Here is a 15,192-nt window from a genome sequence, read left to right as displayed (position 1 = left end):
TCAAGTTGTCTTACTCGTACTTTTTGCGTCTCTTTATCTTTTTCGAGTCGGGAGACTCCTTTGACAGTATGCTCTTCTTTATGGGTATGAGTTGCCGCCATCTTTCCCTCCCCAAACCCTGACCTTAGCTTTCTAAGAGCGAGATATACTGGATGATAATGACATTCACACAACACATATTAACATCTTCACAACCTCACAATTTTCAAAGTGTCAAAAGTGTAGTTTGTACTTTCAAAAACACAACGAAGACTGTTTGACTTGTTTTTTATAGAAAAGTATTTTGCTAGTGTGTATCATCCATTTGATTACTACTATTGGTTATTCGAGTATAATTTTTCTACTATAAGTTGCCTGACAATAATTTTTCAGCATTGTTGGTTATTCGCCTCAAAATATTGAAAAATGTAGTGTTCACATAAATGATGACGTGTTATAATGGTCGAGTTTGAATTTTTTGTCGGATTTGATATGATAGTTGCTAATTTTTTAAGTCAAGTCATTGTCGAGTCATAAGAAATAATATCCAAGTCACAACTCACTAATTTCTGGTAGAATCTCTAGTTTAGAGACAATTAAAAATTTAACAGGTGACGAACAAGTTTGAACATAAAGTTAGGAAAAATGAGAAATTACTTGTCTTGATGATAAAAAAAAACACTGCCAAGTCAAAGGAACAATCTAAAATAGCTAAAATAGCTAAAATAGCATTTGTAGGATATAGCTAACTCAAAGTAATTATGAAATATTATTTATTTAATTGGCGAAGTCATGCCTTGCTTTAACCATCCAAAATACAAGGGAGTTTAGGTAGAAAATGTTTGCAAGCAAGTTAATTATGACCTAAAAGAAAGAAGATCAAATTATGGTGATTTTTCAAAGATCACGCAAAACATCGTATTTAATTATTTAGCTGTAACGAAAGCCAATCAGTTAATGCACCTTAAATTTCTTCAGTGCAAAATTAATCTAGAAAACAATATTTGATTTATCTAACTGTGGTGAAAAGTCAATTATAAATACAAACTTAAGAGAGCTTGCAAAAGCCCGAAAAATCAGAGTTAAAAATTACTGCACCTTTGAGTTGCAGTATCTCAATAGAGGACAATCCGCATGATTGTCAAGGAATATTCGAGCATAGGGACAGGGAAGCTTAGAGTTTGGTCAGGCATTTGCCGTTGATGAAATCAACAACTTTAGCAACGGCCTCGTCCAGGGCAGCGGTGACAGCAGCTAAATTTTGCAAGAACTCCTCAGCAGTGGGCTTCTCACCATCGACAATATCTGTCACGGCTTTCAGAAAAATAACTGGTACTTTTAGGAGTTCAGCCACATATGCAACAGCAGCACCCTGAAACCATCACGAATTTAAGTGTCACTTACTGATGGAAAAGCCTAGTAAACGAGCAACACTGTTGAAATCACTTGAGACTAACCAAGGAACTTTCAATTTCTTATATTAAATTACTATGAAACTATTACATCCAAGATTTGTTTAATTCCATACGGTTCCAATTATGCAGATAGTCGAGTAGAAAGCATTCAAATGATAGAAGCAGAACATTAGAAGAAATCAGATCAACATGTGCAACTAGCTAAAGGGACAACACGTAAGCAAATATTAAAGATCCCAAAAAATTTTATGTGAAAAGGGTTTAGAGCATGTCAAGTATATGTTAGAGTTCTAGAACGTGTCTTCAAACTTATCAGCTGTATTATACATGATGGTTAATGTCATCATGTGTGACATCAGAACTTCCAAGGTAAAAGTTACCTCCATATCTTTGATTGTTGCATCATTGGCGGTGATTGAAGCTTCATCCTGTGCGGACATGTCTAAAGAATCACCCGTTGACAATCTTCCAATCTAAAATAAGGAAGTCATCATCAGAACTTACACGTGTTACCTCGAGCATAACAATAATAAAGGAACACTGACACAGCTACAATCAACGATAAAATTAAAGACAAGCCTGATCTCCAGGTATAGCCATGTGTATTTAGTAGTAAAAGTTCTGTAGGATATTGATGTGCTTGTATGCATATCACATCTCAAGCAACCGTAGAAGTTAATAGGGCTATAACCTATAGAAAGTACAACTTTGAGCACATACTGCATGTAAAAAAATATATATATTTATTCCTTAAAAAAAACCTAGTTTGTTATAGCAAAAAATTGAGAAAACTATTAACTTCATTGAACATCCTTGCCTAATTGCATACATTAAATTTCAAGCATGTCAATACTGTTCACATTATTCAACTTAAAGAAATTCCAAATTCATTTGCTTAAAATCTCAGATGCTACAATAATTCACATTTCACACCCAGAAGTAGCTAAATAAATGACCACCAACTACAGATCGTAACAGAAATATGAATGCAGCATAGAAACAGGGATGATTTAGTGCATCTGAGTCTCTCTGACACAATACATAAAGCTGCCCTTCGTAAACTTTTATAACAGCTGTTAGGACTAAGAAAAGGAAAGGGCAATGGCAAGTAATGAAGATCAAATGTTCAGCATATTTTGACTTTTAGCAAGAAATAAAGAAAGAATTTGCATCAAATTCAATTGCACTTTGGATCTAATAAGGTATAAGAGAAATTTTGCAAAATTCAGAGCAAGTTGCAACAAGATTACCTTCAAATTTAGCTCCTTCAAGATGTTAGGCGTTGAGAAGGCCTGACGCTTACCAACCCCATATAAATCAAAAACCTACATAAATATACAGATTGTTGGTAAAGAAGTCACGCTAAAATGTATAACATATTCAGCTTCTAAAATCCTTGGAAATCAGCAGCTTTGAAATCAAGTACAGATACAGTACTAATATACAGTCACACCTTGTACGTTAATAGCAAAACAGAGTGCATGATATCAAGATTCAAGAGGGCTTGCTTTCATTTGGACAACCATAAATGAGGATTATCATGAATAATAATCAAATAAACAAAGAGAAAATATAATTCAATAGTGTTGACCAAAACTTCATACTGACGGGGGAGGGAAGTCATGAGAAACTAGAGAAGTATGACAAAAGATGCTATGAAGGTAAGTGCTTATCAAGAGAAACTCGAGAAGTATGTCAAAAGATACTATAGAGGTATGTGGTTAAGACTTACACGCTGGTAGCACTTTGGAAAAGAGAAAATGAAGAGAGAGGGAAAGAAGTTCCCTCATTTGAATAAAGGGATGGGAGACATAAAGGGAGGGAGAGATAAGATCCATTGTCTCTTTTTCTTTAGTAAAGAACACCCTTCCAATGTTGGGAGAGATAATGAGGTAAACTGGAGCTTAATCATCTCCTCTTATTATGATTGTAATTTCACCGGCTTCGGCAAAATCGAGTTGATCGTCACCAAAGGAATTTAGGACCAACAGATGTCCCTATAGCCAACGTGAAACCTCCAGACACGTTTTTCCCTCACTCATGTGCATCGTGGAACCCGATCTTAACACTATTGTCTACTTCCATCCAACCACGTCTAATTGTGAAGTAACTTGGCATGTGAGATTAAAAGAAAATATATACCTTGTTGGTCCTTATAACGCAAGCATTAGTTCACACTAGGATCACCCATGAAATGGGGGTATAAAGTTTGGCAAAAAAATTTCTGAATTTTATTAGGCCTAGATTGTAAGAAAATATTTGTTGGAGTCATCTTTTACCCTCATATTAGGGGCAAACATTTAGCCAAGTATACAGTAGAGTAAAGTTTTCCGCTAAAAAATTTTGAATTCACGTTTCTCTTCGTATATTCTTTGCCTCAAACTTTACATTTGGCATCCTCCATAGCCAGTTACTGAATACATTCCATCTTTGTCCCCATCCACCGTCATCTATCGCCGTCCACATCCAATGCTGTCCAAGGATGGAAAGAGTCACATTTTTCCATGTTTTTGAATTAATTTCTCTATTTTACGGTTATTTAGAATATGTGATTCTTCCTTGTCATTCTCAGATTTACACTTCCATTTGCAATCCCAGTTGTTTTGGAAGCACCAATATATTTTGTTTCCCCTTTTTTTTTTTGCTTTTAATGAGTTTTAGTATAGGTAATTATTCATCAACATTGTATAGCAAAATAAGGGAAGAGATAAGATGAGTTGCTGATGGGTATTGAAATGTAATGAAGGACACAAATTTGTGGAAGAGACTAAGGATAGAAAATAAACCAGAACATTAGATGAAGAGTTTGTATAAGCTAAAGAATTGAGTTTTGATTTGATTTTACAGAGTTGAAGGTAAATGACAAAGGGAAAGAAAAAAGACACCAAGAGTTTTGCCAAAATTTATTAAAACAAAATTTTCCAACTGAAAAATCTCAATGTAAAAAGACCCTACAACTTAGGCGTGTTACACACCCTCCACTCAAGATCATTTTGTACCATTCACTAAGTTTATCAAACTTTACATAAGAGAGGAAAAGACAAATGTAGATCTCTGTATTAAAGAGTTAGGTCCAACATACTATGGTATATTTAATTACTACTATAGTATTATACCTATTATTCAAAATTAAACTGAGGTATAATAAAAAGTGCTCACTTACTATATTGAGTTCATTATTGGAAATTCCATACATGAATCCAACTATACACAAGGTCCAATTTTCGATTCCAAATTTTGGTTTTGAACTCTATGACCTACGATTTCAGAAATCATGCAACATGCGTCCAAGAAAATAAAAAGTTAAGTCAATATTCTAAGATTTGTCTCAAAGTGTATTTTCAAAATACCAAACTTTATATAATTTTTGCTTATGTATAAATAGAGATATTCACGATCAAAATAGTGTGTTCATGAACATGAATGAAAGAAGTATGTAGAATCGGAGAATATATATTATAAACGATTGAATTATCGGAATAATCAGAACCATCTTTTTTTCAAAACCGAAAATTGATGTTATTATCATTAGAAAATATTAAACATGTAAGGTTTTGACATTGTTGTTGATGATGATATAAATACGCAAGATCGAGCTAAGATTTTTGTGAATTGTTGAAAGGTAATGAAGTTCAAGCTCCAGGTACTGTAGTTTTAGGTTTGATGATTGGAGATTAAAATCATTTTCCAGGGCTCTATTTTAGTGCCACAAAGGAAGTTCACCACATATGTGTGATAAGCAGCAAACACATTCTTGGTGTCATATGAGATTTTTCAGTTGGGAATAGGTCATATAATGAGCTAGATATATGGAAATTTTTTCTCCAATTGGAATATTAACATAGTTTGTACATAGCAAACTGAGAAATTTGGAATTTTTACAATATTGGATTAAAGAAATGTGGCTTTATTGAAGTTATGTGTGTTAGTTGATAAAAAAGAAGATTTTAGTTGACAATCTTCAGCTTTGCCAGAAGCCAAATTGTTCTTCCTTAATTCTCCCTCTCTCTACGTTTTGTAAAACTTAGAGTGACAAAAGTTGGGGGCAATCAACTAAGTAGTGATTATAGCTTCAAACTTAGTGGTTGTCTTTTAAGAAAATAATCATAGAATTTTCCCTTTAAAGGTGGATTTTAAATCCTAAGATCACAATTAGGAATTAGGATGCAAGAAAACTAAATCAGCTTCATACAATCACAAAAGAGAGCTCCCAAACAAAACAGGTACCAAAAGCAACTTATTATAGTTTATGTAACCAGGATAACCACCATGTTTGAAGCAATGCTACATGAGTCAGAAGCAATACGTACCTGTAAAAGTCTCTACAATACCTCAAAACGAACCAGCATGTATTTCACCTATGCTAAGCTTGAGAATAATAACTAAGTTCACATGGAATGTGTAAGCAGCCAAATTCAAGGGAAAAATCGTAGTTTTTTTGAGGAGCAAGTAATCAGGAGAAAGACAGTTACAAGAATAGCGAGCACTGAGAGAAAAGCATCTAAAAATCATCACGTTATTTCTTTTCTGCTGAAGATATGGCCTCTTGGTTGCCAGATAACTTGTGTTTACAGTAATTTTGACATTAAATGAAAGCTTCCTCTCTCTCTCTAGTTTCATTTTCTGTCTGTTTAGTTGAATTCGAGTAGTTCTTAGCAGTCCCCCAAATTGACCAAACACATCAAACAATTTTAATGAGAAGCATTAACAATTGTGGCCGGACAATTGACATAGATATGCAACCCTAAAATGAGTCAAAAACAGATTATTGCATTGTAAAATGTCATAAGTAGAACAGCAGAAATATATGAAAAAGGCTCAGTACAGGGAATTAAATGCTTACAGGTATAGGTATTCTTCTGTCGTGAAAAGCAACCTCTGATGTAAGGAAGACATCTCCAATGGCAGCTCCTTTTGCCTAAAAGAAAAAAAATTTGAAGCTTTAAGGAGATATTCTGGCCTTCTTCATGATATAACAAGTCCAATAGAAAAATAACAGAATCATGTCAGAAGAGGCAGATATCCAAGAAAATGGATTAAGATTTAAGGTTTGATTCGAGCAATAACACTATACGCTCCCAAGATTATAAAGACCATCAATGAAGCCCCACCCAAAAGAAGGATATGCCTCCATCCAAAAATGTGATAGCCAAAGATAACAAATTTAAGCCTGCCCAGGGAGAGGAAGCATAAAATCATAATAACACGATCTTCCCATAAAAATATCGAATAAGGGAAGTTTCTATGTCTACGTAAAATAAGCTTTTGCTTCAGAAATAATATGTTTAGAATGTAACCCGACAAAAATGTAACCCCATACAGCACAATCCAACCCAATCTTATGCAAAAACCTCCTCATAAAAGAAGACATCAAGATAGTGCAACCCGTCATTGCACTTTGACTGTTAAAGAGGAGATGATTGAAGATGCGTGACAGATGAAGACAAATCGAAAGAATTTACACACACCAAACAAGTAGTTTAGCAAAAGAGCCAAGAGTCACAAAAACATAAGTCAAAATTCATGACAGTTCTATGGGACAATATGTTGGCCAATTAAGGTGGTTTATGAGCAGATGATGAAAACAACAGAGATACGAATGATAATGTGGATGTGTAGACAGATACACCAGGATAGATAAGATCAAGAACTAGGTTTTAAGAGAGGTGCTAGGGGCTGCATATCTGCAAAGATAAGTGAAAGTAGACTAAAATGGTTTAGACATGTGCAACGCGCTCGTAAAAAGGGTGGAGAACATCATGATTGATGGAAAAAAAAAGGTCGTATTAGGCCTAAGAGCAAATTAGAAATAACATGAATGAATTGCAGCTCTCTGGGGACATGACTAGGGATAAGGCCAGCTAGAGACACCTTATTTGTGTCCTATACCAATGATCGTTATCTTTGCTTTGTTTATTGTTTGGGCCTTTTTTTATATTGTTCTTAGGTATTTGTTTTTAGCTTTATTCCTATCTTGTCTTACACTGTGTCTTATCTTGTCTTGCGTTGCCTTTATTTCCATTTATAGGTTCTCTCAAGCCGAGGGTTTCATCGATCGCAGCCTCCTACGGCTACGCGTATACTTTGTTAATCTATCACATGATTCACTAATCTTTCGGCGAATTGCGAATTGGAAATACCAAATTATGGTCGATTTTGAGCTATTTTTTGACAGTTTTGAGCGAATTTCAAATTCAAAAACTAACGAATTATGTTACAATAAGCAATCATCTTTTATCCTTGCCAAGATCCTGATTATAGCTTAGCTTCTATGAGCGAGACACACACTGGGTATGATGATAAAACATGTTAGGCATGGTGGTAATGATTTAAGGGCTTGTAAAGGACAAAAAATGATACGAGATGGAGATGGTTTTTATCTAGTAGATGGAACTGAGAATTGTGAGACTGTAAGCACAAAGATGGTTTTAGTCTCGCAAATGGGATTATGAATTAATGTATACACAAAGTGATGGTGGAATTATGGTCCTTGTTTTCAGGGTTAATATCCACATTATTTCCTGATATGAGCATAGTGGTTCCCCCCATGTCCCTTCCTCCTTAATTATTATAACCTCAATCCACCTAGTGTGTAATCAGTGTCCTAGAATCTAGGCTCAAAGTGTAGGTGTGGAAAGCACTCCTCGTTGAAGCACATAGCATTTGTTACACTGAAAACTGTGTGTGAAAAGCAGATGCATCACTTAAAATCATGCAGTGCTTTATTGCGCGTTAGTGCACAAACATTTTATAGATGCTTGGGCAGTTAAGCACTTGCAACTTGGATGTCTGCACCTATTTCTTTTTATACATTGATCCTATCACTGCCTACATTTATCTTGAATGCAACTTTTTTCCTCATAACCGCAATTAAGAATTACCTACCATTGCCTGCACATCACCAAGGATAAACACGTAGGGAAGTCATAAAGTACCTTAAAGCCACCAGCAGTTCCTGCATTTATGATGAGGTCTGGCTTCAAACTTTGAATTGCTGCATAAGTGACAAGAGATGCAGATACTGTGCCAACACCATCAACACCTAGAATTTGTTTTCATGAGTAGCAAAGGGTCAGTGCTTCTTACTCAGCTGGAAAACATGCACACCTATCCAACAATTAGGAAAAAAAAAATAATAATTTCACATCAATCACACTTGATATTCTCAAGCCTAATGGCAATCGAAAAAGCTCTGATGAGATAAAAGGTCAGCTACTATATCCCACAGATCTTTTTGCTCTAGTCCAAATCACTTTTCTATAACCACAAAACCCTAACTAACCATGCCAATATCCGAGTTGATTTTTCCTTAATAGAATGGAATCCTAACAACCATTAATACCATTATATACATTATGCAGTGAATATTAAGTAAACATTATTTTGAAGACACAACATTCCATTACTCCAATTCCATTAAGTGGCTCCCACCTACAATAGGGTTTGGGAAGGTTGGATGTGCACAATCTCACCCTTGTTAATGACAAAACTAACAAAGAATTTGTTTTCGATTGACCCTTGGTATTAAACGTCATGTGCAAATTCACATAATAAGTTCACATGATGAACTAATTTCAACAATATAAAAGATGATCATTCCTAAGCCACTTGATTATATATGACTATATATGCATATTTCAATTCTTCAATGAATTTCTTACTTTGGTGAAATCCTAGGCCATAAACTAAAACTATAAAAAATATTATTGAAAAGGAAAAAGAAAATCTCATGAAGAAAGACACCTTACCTAATGCGGGATCTTTTCCTGGTTGCACAATATTAATATGCAAATCTTTGTACATACCATGATACCTCACCCAAGGGACCCCTTCAGGGAACCTACAAAATTGATAGCATTTATCAAGAGCATGAACTAAACTTGGGATACAAGCACTGAAAATGAAGTATGAAGTTTTTATTTTTCAAGATTGAATTTTGTTATTGTTAGTTTTATTATTAGCATCATTATCATCATCATCATCATCATCATCATCATCATTATTATTATTATTATTATTATTATTATTATTATTATTATTATTATTATTATTATTATTATTATTATTATTATTATTATTATTATTATTATTATTATTATTATTATTGTTATTATTATTATTATTATTATTTACTATTGTTATTATTATTGTTAGTGCCACTACTATTATTATTATATGGAACTTTGTTCATTATGTGTATCATTCAGCCAAGTGATTCTTCTTTCTAATCATTTTCAAAAGATCAATATATCAGCATTGTCCTCCACCCCACATCTGCAGTGCGCGACTCTTGCTCCTTGATGTGAGCTGCCTTAGCTTACCTTTTGGCATCAAGATAACAAGACAAAAGAAAACAAACTCAAAAGTAATAGGCAAATCCTACTGATCATCATAGTATTAATCACCACCTTGTCATAAACTTTGGATTTCTCAAAAAGTTCCAATACATAACATGCAAGTCAAAAACCTTAACAAATAGAATAAGGCATATTGATCACAATGTTTTATTCCCATTAAGTATCCACTCTCCAACCAAACCATATCAAAGTGAATGTTTATCTAAACCTCATTAAAAATTAGAGGTAATATACCCTCAAAGTTGCTTTTAATGTTTTGTAATGCGAGAATGTTGCTCACAGAAAATGTGGTTGGGGTAGAGGCGCAAAAATACTTCTCAATATGACACTCAAATCATATACACAAAATTATATTACAAAGTGGACACTTGCCTTCACACACTAGTATTTTTGTGGGACTCACTTTCGTGGCACTCTAGCACATCTTATTGTGAATTTTGGTTCACACAATCACAAAATGAAACTAATGCTTGTGGTGGAGCTCTCACAAGTGAGCAAACACCTTTGTTCACAACATTCAAGCCTACAACTCTCTTGACGTGTGTCAAATAGCTACTTCACGGACACCACTCTTGACCCTTGACTTAGATACACACTCACAAAACTCTTTATGTGGGGAACTCAAATGTATTTTGACGTTGCTACAACTCTCTTCCAATGCGTCTCATCCGAGACCCTACTCCTATTATTATACTCAATACTAAGACAAAGTTAAAAGCTTAGAGTAGCAAAAACTCTAGAATAGGAGTCTCTATAGGGATTACTCCACCCTTCTTTGGCTTAAAGATAAATCTACCGGTAAATCTTATCCAAGACCTAATTTCTACATTTATACTAAGGTAAAGTTTTAACAAATCATAAGAATCTAGTTGTGGAAAACTTTGAGACTTCTACATTTATACTAATTTCTACATTGTTTCCCCCTTTGATATGTTGTATTCATATTGGAATTTATGAATGTAATTTCCCCTATTTTAGTCCTTTGTGTTAGATATTGATGTTTCCCCTATGATTTTACGCTTTGTTTTATGTTCTTTCTTTAAGCTTTTGTAGGTATTTTTTAACTTTCCAGTGTTGTGCCATTTTTGAGTCGTCAAGTCTTGAGCGGAAGCCAAAAATAATAGCAATGCATCGTCAGGGTCTAAACCCAAACTCAAGCGAAGAAAGATGGGAAAAACTAAGAAATGGGAAAAAGAATGCCAACCTGAGCCCTTGAGAAACTTGGCCCAATCAATAAAAATAAGCAAAGAATATTAAAGCTATTCAGTAGCTAGACGCTTTGCTTAGGACATATGGAACACTTGCATTTTTAAACATCTCCATTAGTTGCTCCTCACCCAAACTCCATGCACAAACAACTGCCAAGCCATGCGATTGCTCAGGTGTGATGTGATGCTAAGCAGCCTATTTAAGAATCTTATTTTGGGTTTGGGAATTAAGCATGATTTTGTCCCCGCTAGGATCTTAAAGTGAATTTTATCACTTTAAATACCCTTTTTATTTCTGATTTTTAAAGGAGCTCTTTTAGCCTCCTTCATATTTTCTTAGTAATTTAGTTTTGTGGTTTAGTTTTTTGTTTAGTTCATCTTCTTAGTTATTAGATAAGCTTTTTTACTCTCTCTTCAAATCTTCCATTGTGTAGCTTAAGTTCTTATGTTAATTTTGTAAACTTTTGTAATTCACATTTCTAGTTAGTTGGGCATTTTAATACAAGCAATGTCTTCTTCAAGCTTTGGTTTATATTTCAAGCATCTTTTTCTTTCTTCTTCACGGAATTCGACCCTACCATAGTTGGAGGAGCAAGTTTTTTGTCCCTTTTATTGTGCAATTTTCTTGTTCATTTTCCATGCTTGTTTCTTGTTAGATAGTTGTAGTCTTCTAGATTAAGATTAGTTTTCATATTTAGAATTGAATTTCATAGTTCCGTTTTGTTAAATTACAATTTAGTTTGATGCTCGTTTTATTAGTAGTTAAATCATATTTAGTGTAGTAATGCTTTGTTTAATTTATTTCATGTGTTTCTTGATACTATGCATGAGTACTTAGCATTTAGGGCTAAAAGCCATACGGGTCTCTAGCATCAATAAGAATTGATTATGAATTAACCATGCTTTGTGGAGTTGTTTTTGGTTCTCGGAAGCTGATTGTAAAAGTGCAAGCTTTCCCTAAAAGGAGTTTTTAATCTCATTCCTACTAGATTTCAAGATTGATTGCTTTGCATCTTGAATTATTCATGCTTCAATATCCATGTCTTAGGAAGGGTAGCCTAGAAGTCAAATATTATTGACGTAAGATTGGATAGTGTACATGTTTAGTTTGTGACCATCCATGTTCCTTTTGTCCATGTTCATATCTTGGAGCGAGTAGGCCTTAAAGTCAATCTCATTTAAGTAGGATTGGATGATGTGTTTATTTTTGGTACCTCTCATCAAAGTTTACACGAGGGTTGTTAGTTTCAAAAAGCGCAATGCGCATCGAGGCGCAAAAGGTTTTTAGAACTTAGGCACAAAGCGCAAAGTGAAGGAGTACAATTTATATAAGCAAGGCGCAAATTTTTGCTAAAAAGCTTAAAATCAATTTTAGAAGCATATAAATTCATAAAACAACTTTGTCCATTAATATTATAATAGGAATAAGGTTGAAAATATTTATCTATCATTGTGGTAAAACACTACTTTAACATACAACTATTATAGTACAAAAATGCGATAACAGCTGAAAACGAACAAACAGTGATGTAGTAACGGGAATGATCAATTATTGTAATGCCTAATTATAGGTCGAAGAATGAAATATTGATTAGGCCCAATACGCGGTTTTTTTCCCCTTTACAACGCGAGAATTATTGATTCCTTTTTAGAACCATTACAACGTGGCTGATATAATGCGATGCGACCTTATTTTTTCACTATGAATCATTTATTTCAATGAGGATATGAAGAATGCTCAAAGTTATATATTCTTCTTTACAAGCTCTTTGCTCTCTTTTTTTAATAGAAACAACGATTTCTCAAACATTATATTCAAGTAAATTTGAGTTTCGTGTTTTGTTTCTTTATCAAAAAAAACCTTACTAGCCAAACAACAAGGCACACTGAGCGTATAACGCGGGAAACACATTGAGGCACACCAAGGCGCATGCCTTGCCTCATCTAGTTGAGGTTTTTTCAACCGAGCCTGAGCTCGAGGTGCACAAAGTGCAAAGTGAGGTGCGCGTTTTAAATCTAAGTGCGGGTCTAATTTGATTTGCATGTTGAATGTCTTAGTTTCAATGGTGAGTTATTGTTCATTGTTAGAGTTACTTTTGGCCCTAAAAAGGTCAAGTTGAGTGAAGGTTGGGAGACTAAAATTGAGACGTTCGGGACAATAGTAGATCTTGGGTCGTAAGGTATAGGGGTCAATGTTATAATTCAAACAAAATAACTTGGGTGCTCAAGATTCAATCTCGAAACGATGGTAGCGCATTATGAATACTTTTGACCTTGGATTTGAACCTAGTTTAGCTCTCATCATAATCCTTTGATAGACATGCAATTAAACCAATATGTATATATTCCCTAATCACTAAGTGTTTTATTATCCTAGTGTTCCTAAGCCCAAAACCCTTGTTTTTATCTTCTTTGTTAATTTACAAGTATTTGTCTGTCTTTGTTCTTGACCAATCTAGTATGCATCCATTAGCGTTTCTCCCTTTACACCACTTTACTAGCTCGTATTAAATGTCCCAGTGGGGACAAACATTCTTCACTATGTTGCTGGACAAGAAAAAATATACCCCAAAACTTCTTTTCAAGTGGCAGAAAATTGATGTCCTAAAATATCTCCAACACAATCAATAACTCTCCAATACAATACACAAACAAGACTCAGTAAACTTTGTTTCTTAATAGGAAACAACACTTAAAACAAAAACTGTGATTGATTTTTCCACACTTTTTTGCAATTCTTTCGGATGACTTTCAATTCAAATAATTAGAATATCCTCTACATCAATAAGCTCAATTTCAAAAATGAAACTAATGAATTGAAGAATGTTATGAAAATAATTCAAGTGTGAAACACTAGGTATCCTATTCCCTAGTTCCCTAGAAAATGCTCAAACAATCAAGTGTCCTCTTTTTTTCACTGAAATTGGCAAGTACTCCACATTTTGAATGAAACTTAAGAAAAATTACATTTAAATTCATCATATATATATTTCATCTACTATTGATAGAATTGAAAATCTAATGCCATGTCAATAGAAAAAAAAAGAAATAAAATTAGGAAACTCGAAATCAATTGAGAGAAAGAGAAGAAAAAACTAACAAAGAATCATGATCCTCTATAAGCTGAAACCGATTGACCAAAGCTAGGGCTTCTGTATGCATAGCTGAAATTCAAAATAATCGTTGGTTAAATAATCAATCATATAATGATAAAAACCAGGAATTATAGATAATTTGAAGAAAAAGAGAAAGTACCGATGAAGATGACAATGTTTGAAATAGGTTTTCCATGAGATTCCGAAGCTATGGAGTCATCATTTACTTGAGGTTGATCATCATGTGGCGCCATCGTTAGCGCACTTTTAGAAGTTCCTTTTCTCTCCTTCCTCCTGATTGTGGTAAGAGAGAGCGATGGATGTGTGTTCTTCGATATCAGCTGAATAAAGGTTCTAGAACTTCTAAAAGGCCTCGTGCAAGAGCATGTCTCAGTAATTTACATTACCAACTCTCGCGCTCCTCATTTTAATGATTACACATTTATGTTGTATAAGATTATCTCACAAAGGGACGGTCCTATAGAATTAAGTGAGCATACAATACCAACTCTCGCACTTCTCATTTTAATGATTATACATTTCATCTTGTATAAGATCATCTCACCAAAAGATGGTCTCTATAAATTAAGTGAGCACATTAACCCTCTAAACATATATGAGTTAGTCTAAGATAATCTCACCATATGACCATCTAATTTAAGACTTGTGAAGATACATAGGTAGAGTTTGTCATTAGGGCATTCTGTCAATTTGGGGCTGTTTCGACAATGAAACTAAGAAGTGCAGAGACACTTAAAATACATGAAGAGGAAGCATTACTAAAGTCAACTATTGATGAACTTGAAGTGTGATATGACCCTTCCACAAAAGTGAATTAAATGCCTACAACATAACACGTTAGCCTTGCCCGGGGGTGATCCCCAGGAAAGCCGAAGACAGAAATCAACGGAAGTATGATAATTGAATGAATGCAAGACTAACAGATATCAAGATGTTTGTGATGTTTAGTGTATTGATTGAAAGTATGTAACGATAGGCAATATGTAAGCTTAAAAGAAAATGAATTCTGTAGCAACTAATTATAGTAACTAAATCAAAGGTAAGATAGTAATTCAATGCACTGATCATGGGAGGTTATATGGTGCATGGACAATGGTGAGGAGTGGGTTTGACCAAT

General features: G+C 34.2%; 1 protein-coding gene across 1 annotated transcript; it reads right to left on the bottom strand.

The window, feature by feature from the left end:
- Positions 1–863: 863 nt before the first annotated feature.
- On the bottom strand, positions 864–14,524 carry LOC130803397 (5'-methylthioadenosine nucleosidase-like). Its single transcript, XM_057667555.1, has 8 exons — positions 14,215–14,524; positions 14,060–14,123; positions 9,143–9,234; positions 8,330–8,436; positions 6,238–6,312; positions 2,645–2,719; positions 1,775–1,867; positions 864–1,351 (listed from the first exon to the last, which is right to left on the bottom strand). The coding sequence occupies exons 1-8, from the start codon at positions 14,306–14,308 to the stop codon at positions 1,154–1,156; spliced, it is 798 nt and encodes a 265-aa protein (XP_057523538.1). The 5' UTR covers positions 14,309–14,524; the 3' UTR covers positions 864–1,153.
- Between the last annotated feature and the right edge of the window lie 668 nt (positions 14,525–15,192).

This window comes from Amaranthus tricolor, chromosome 2 (genome assembly GCF_026212465.1).
Source record: "Amaranthus tricolor cultivar Red isolate AtriRed21 chromosome 2, ASM2621246v1, whole genome shotgun sequence".
Classification (NCBI taxonomy): Eukaryota; Viridiplantae; Streptophyta; class Magnoliopsida; order Caryophyllales; family Amaranthaceae; genus Amaranthus; species Amaranthus tricolor.
Note: the sequence above shows the minus strand (reverse complement) of the source record. Positions and strands in the feature narration are given on the sequence as shown.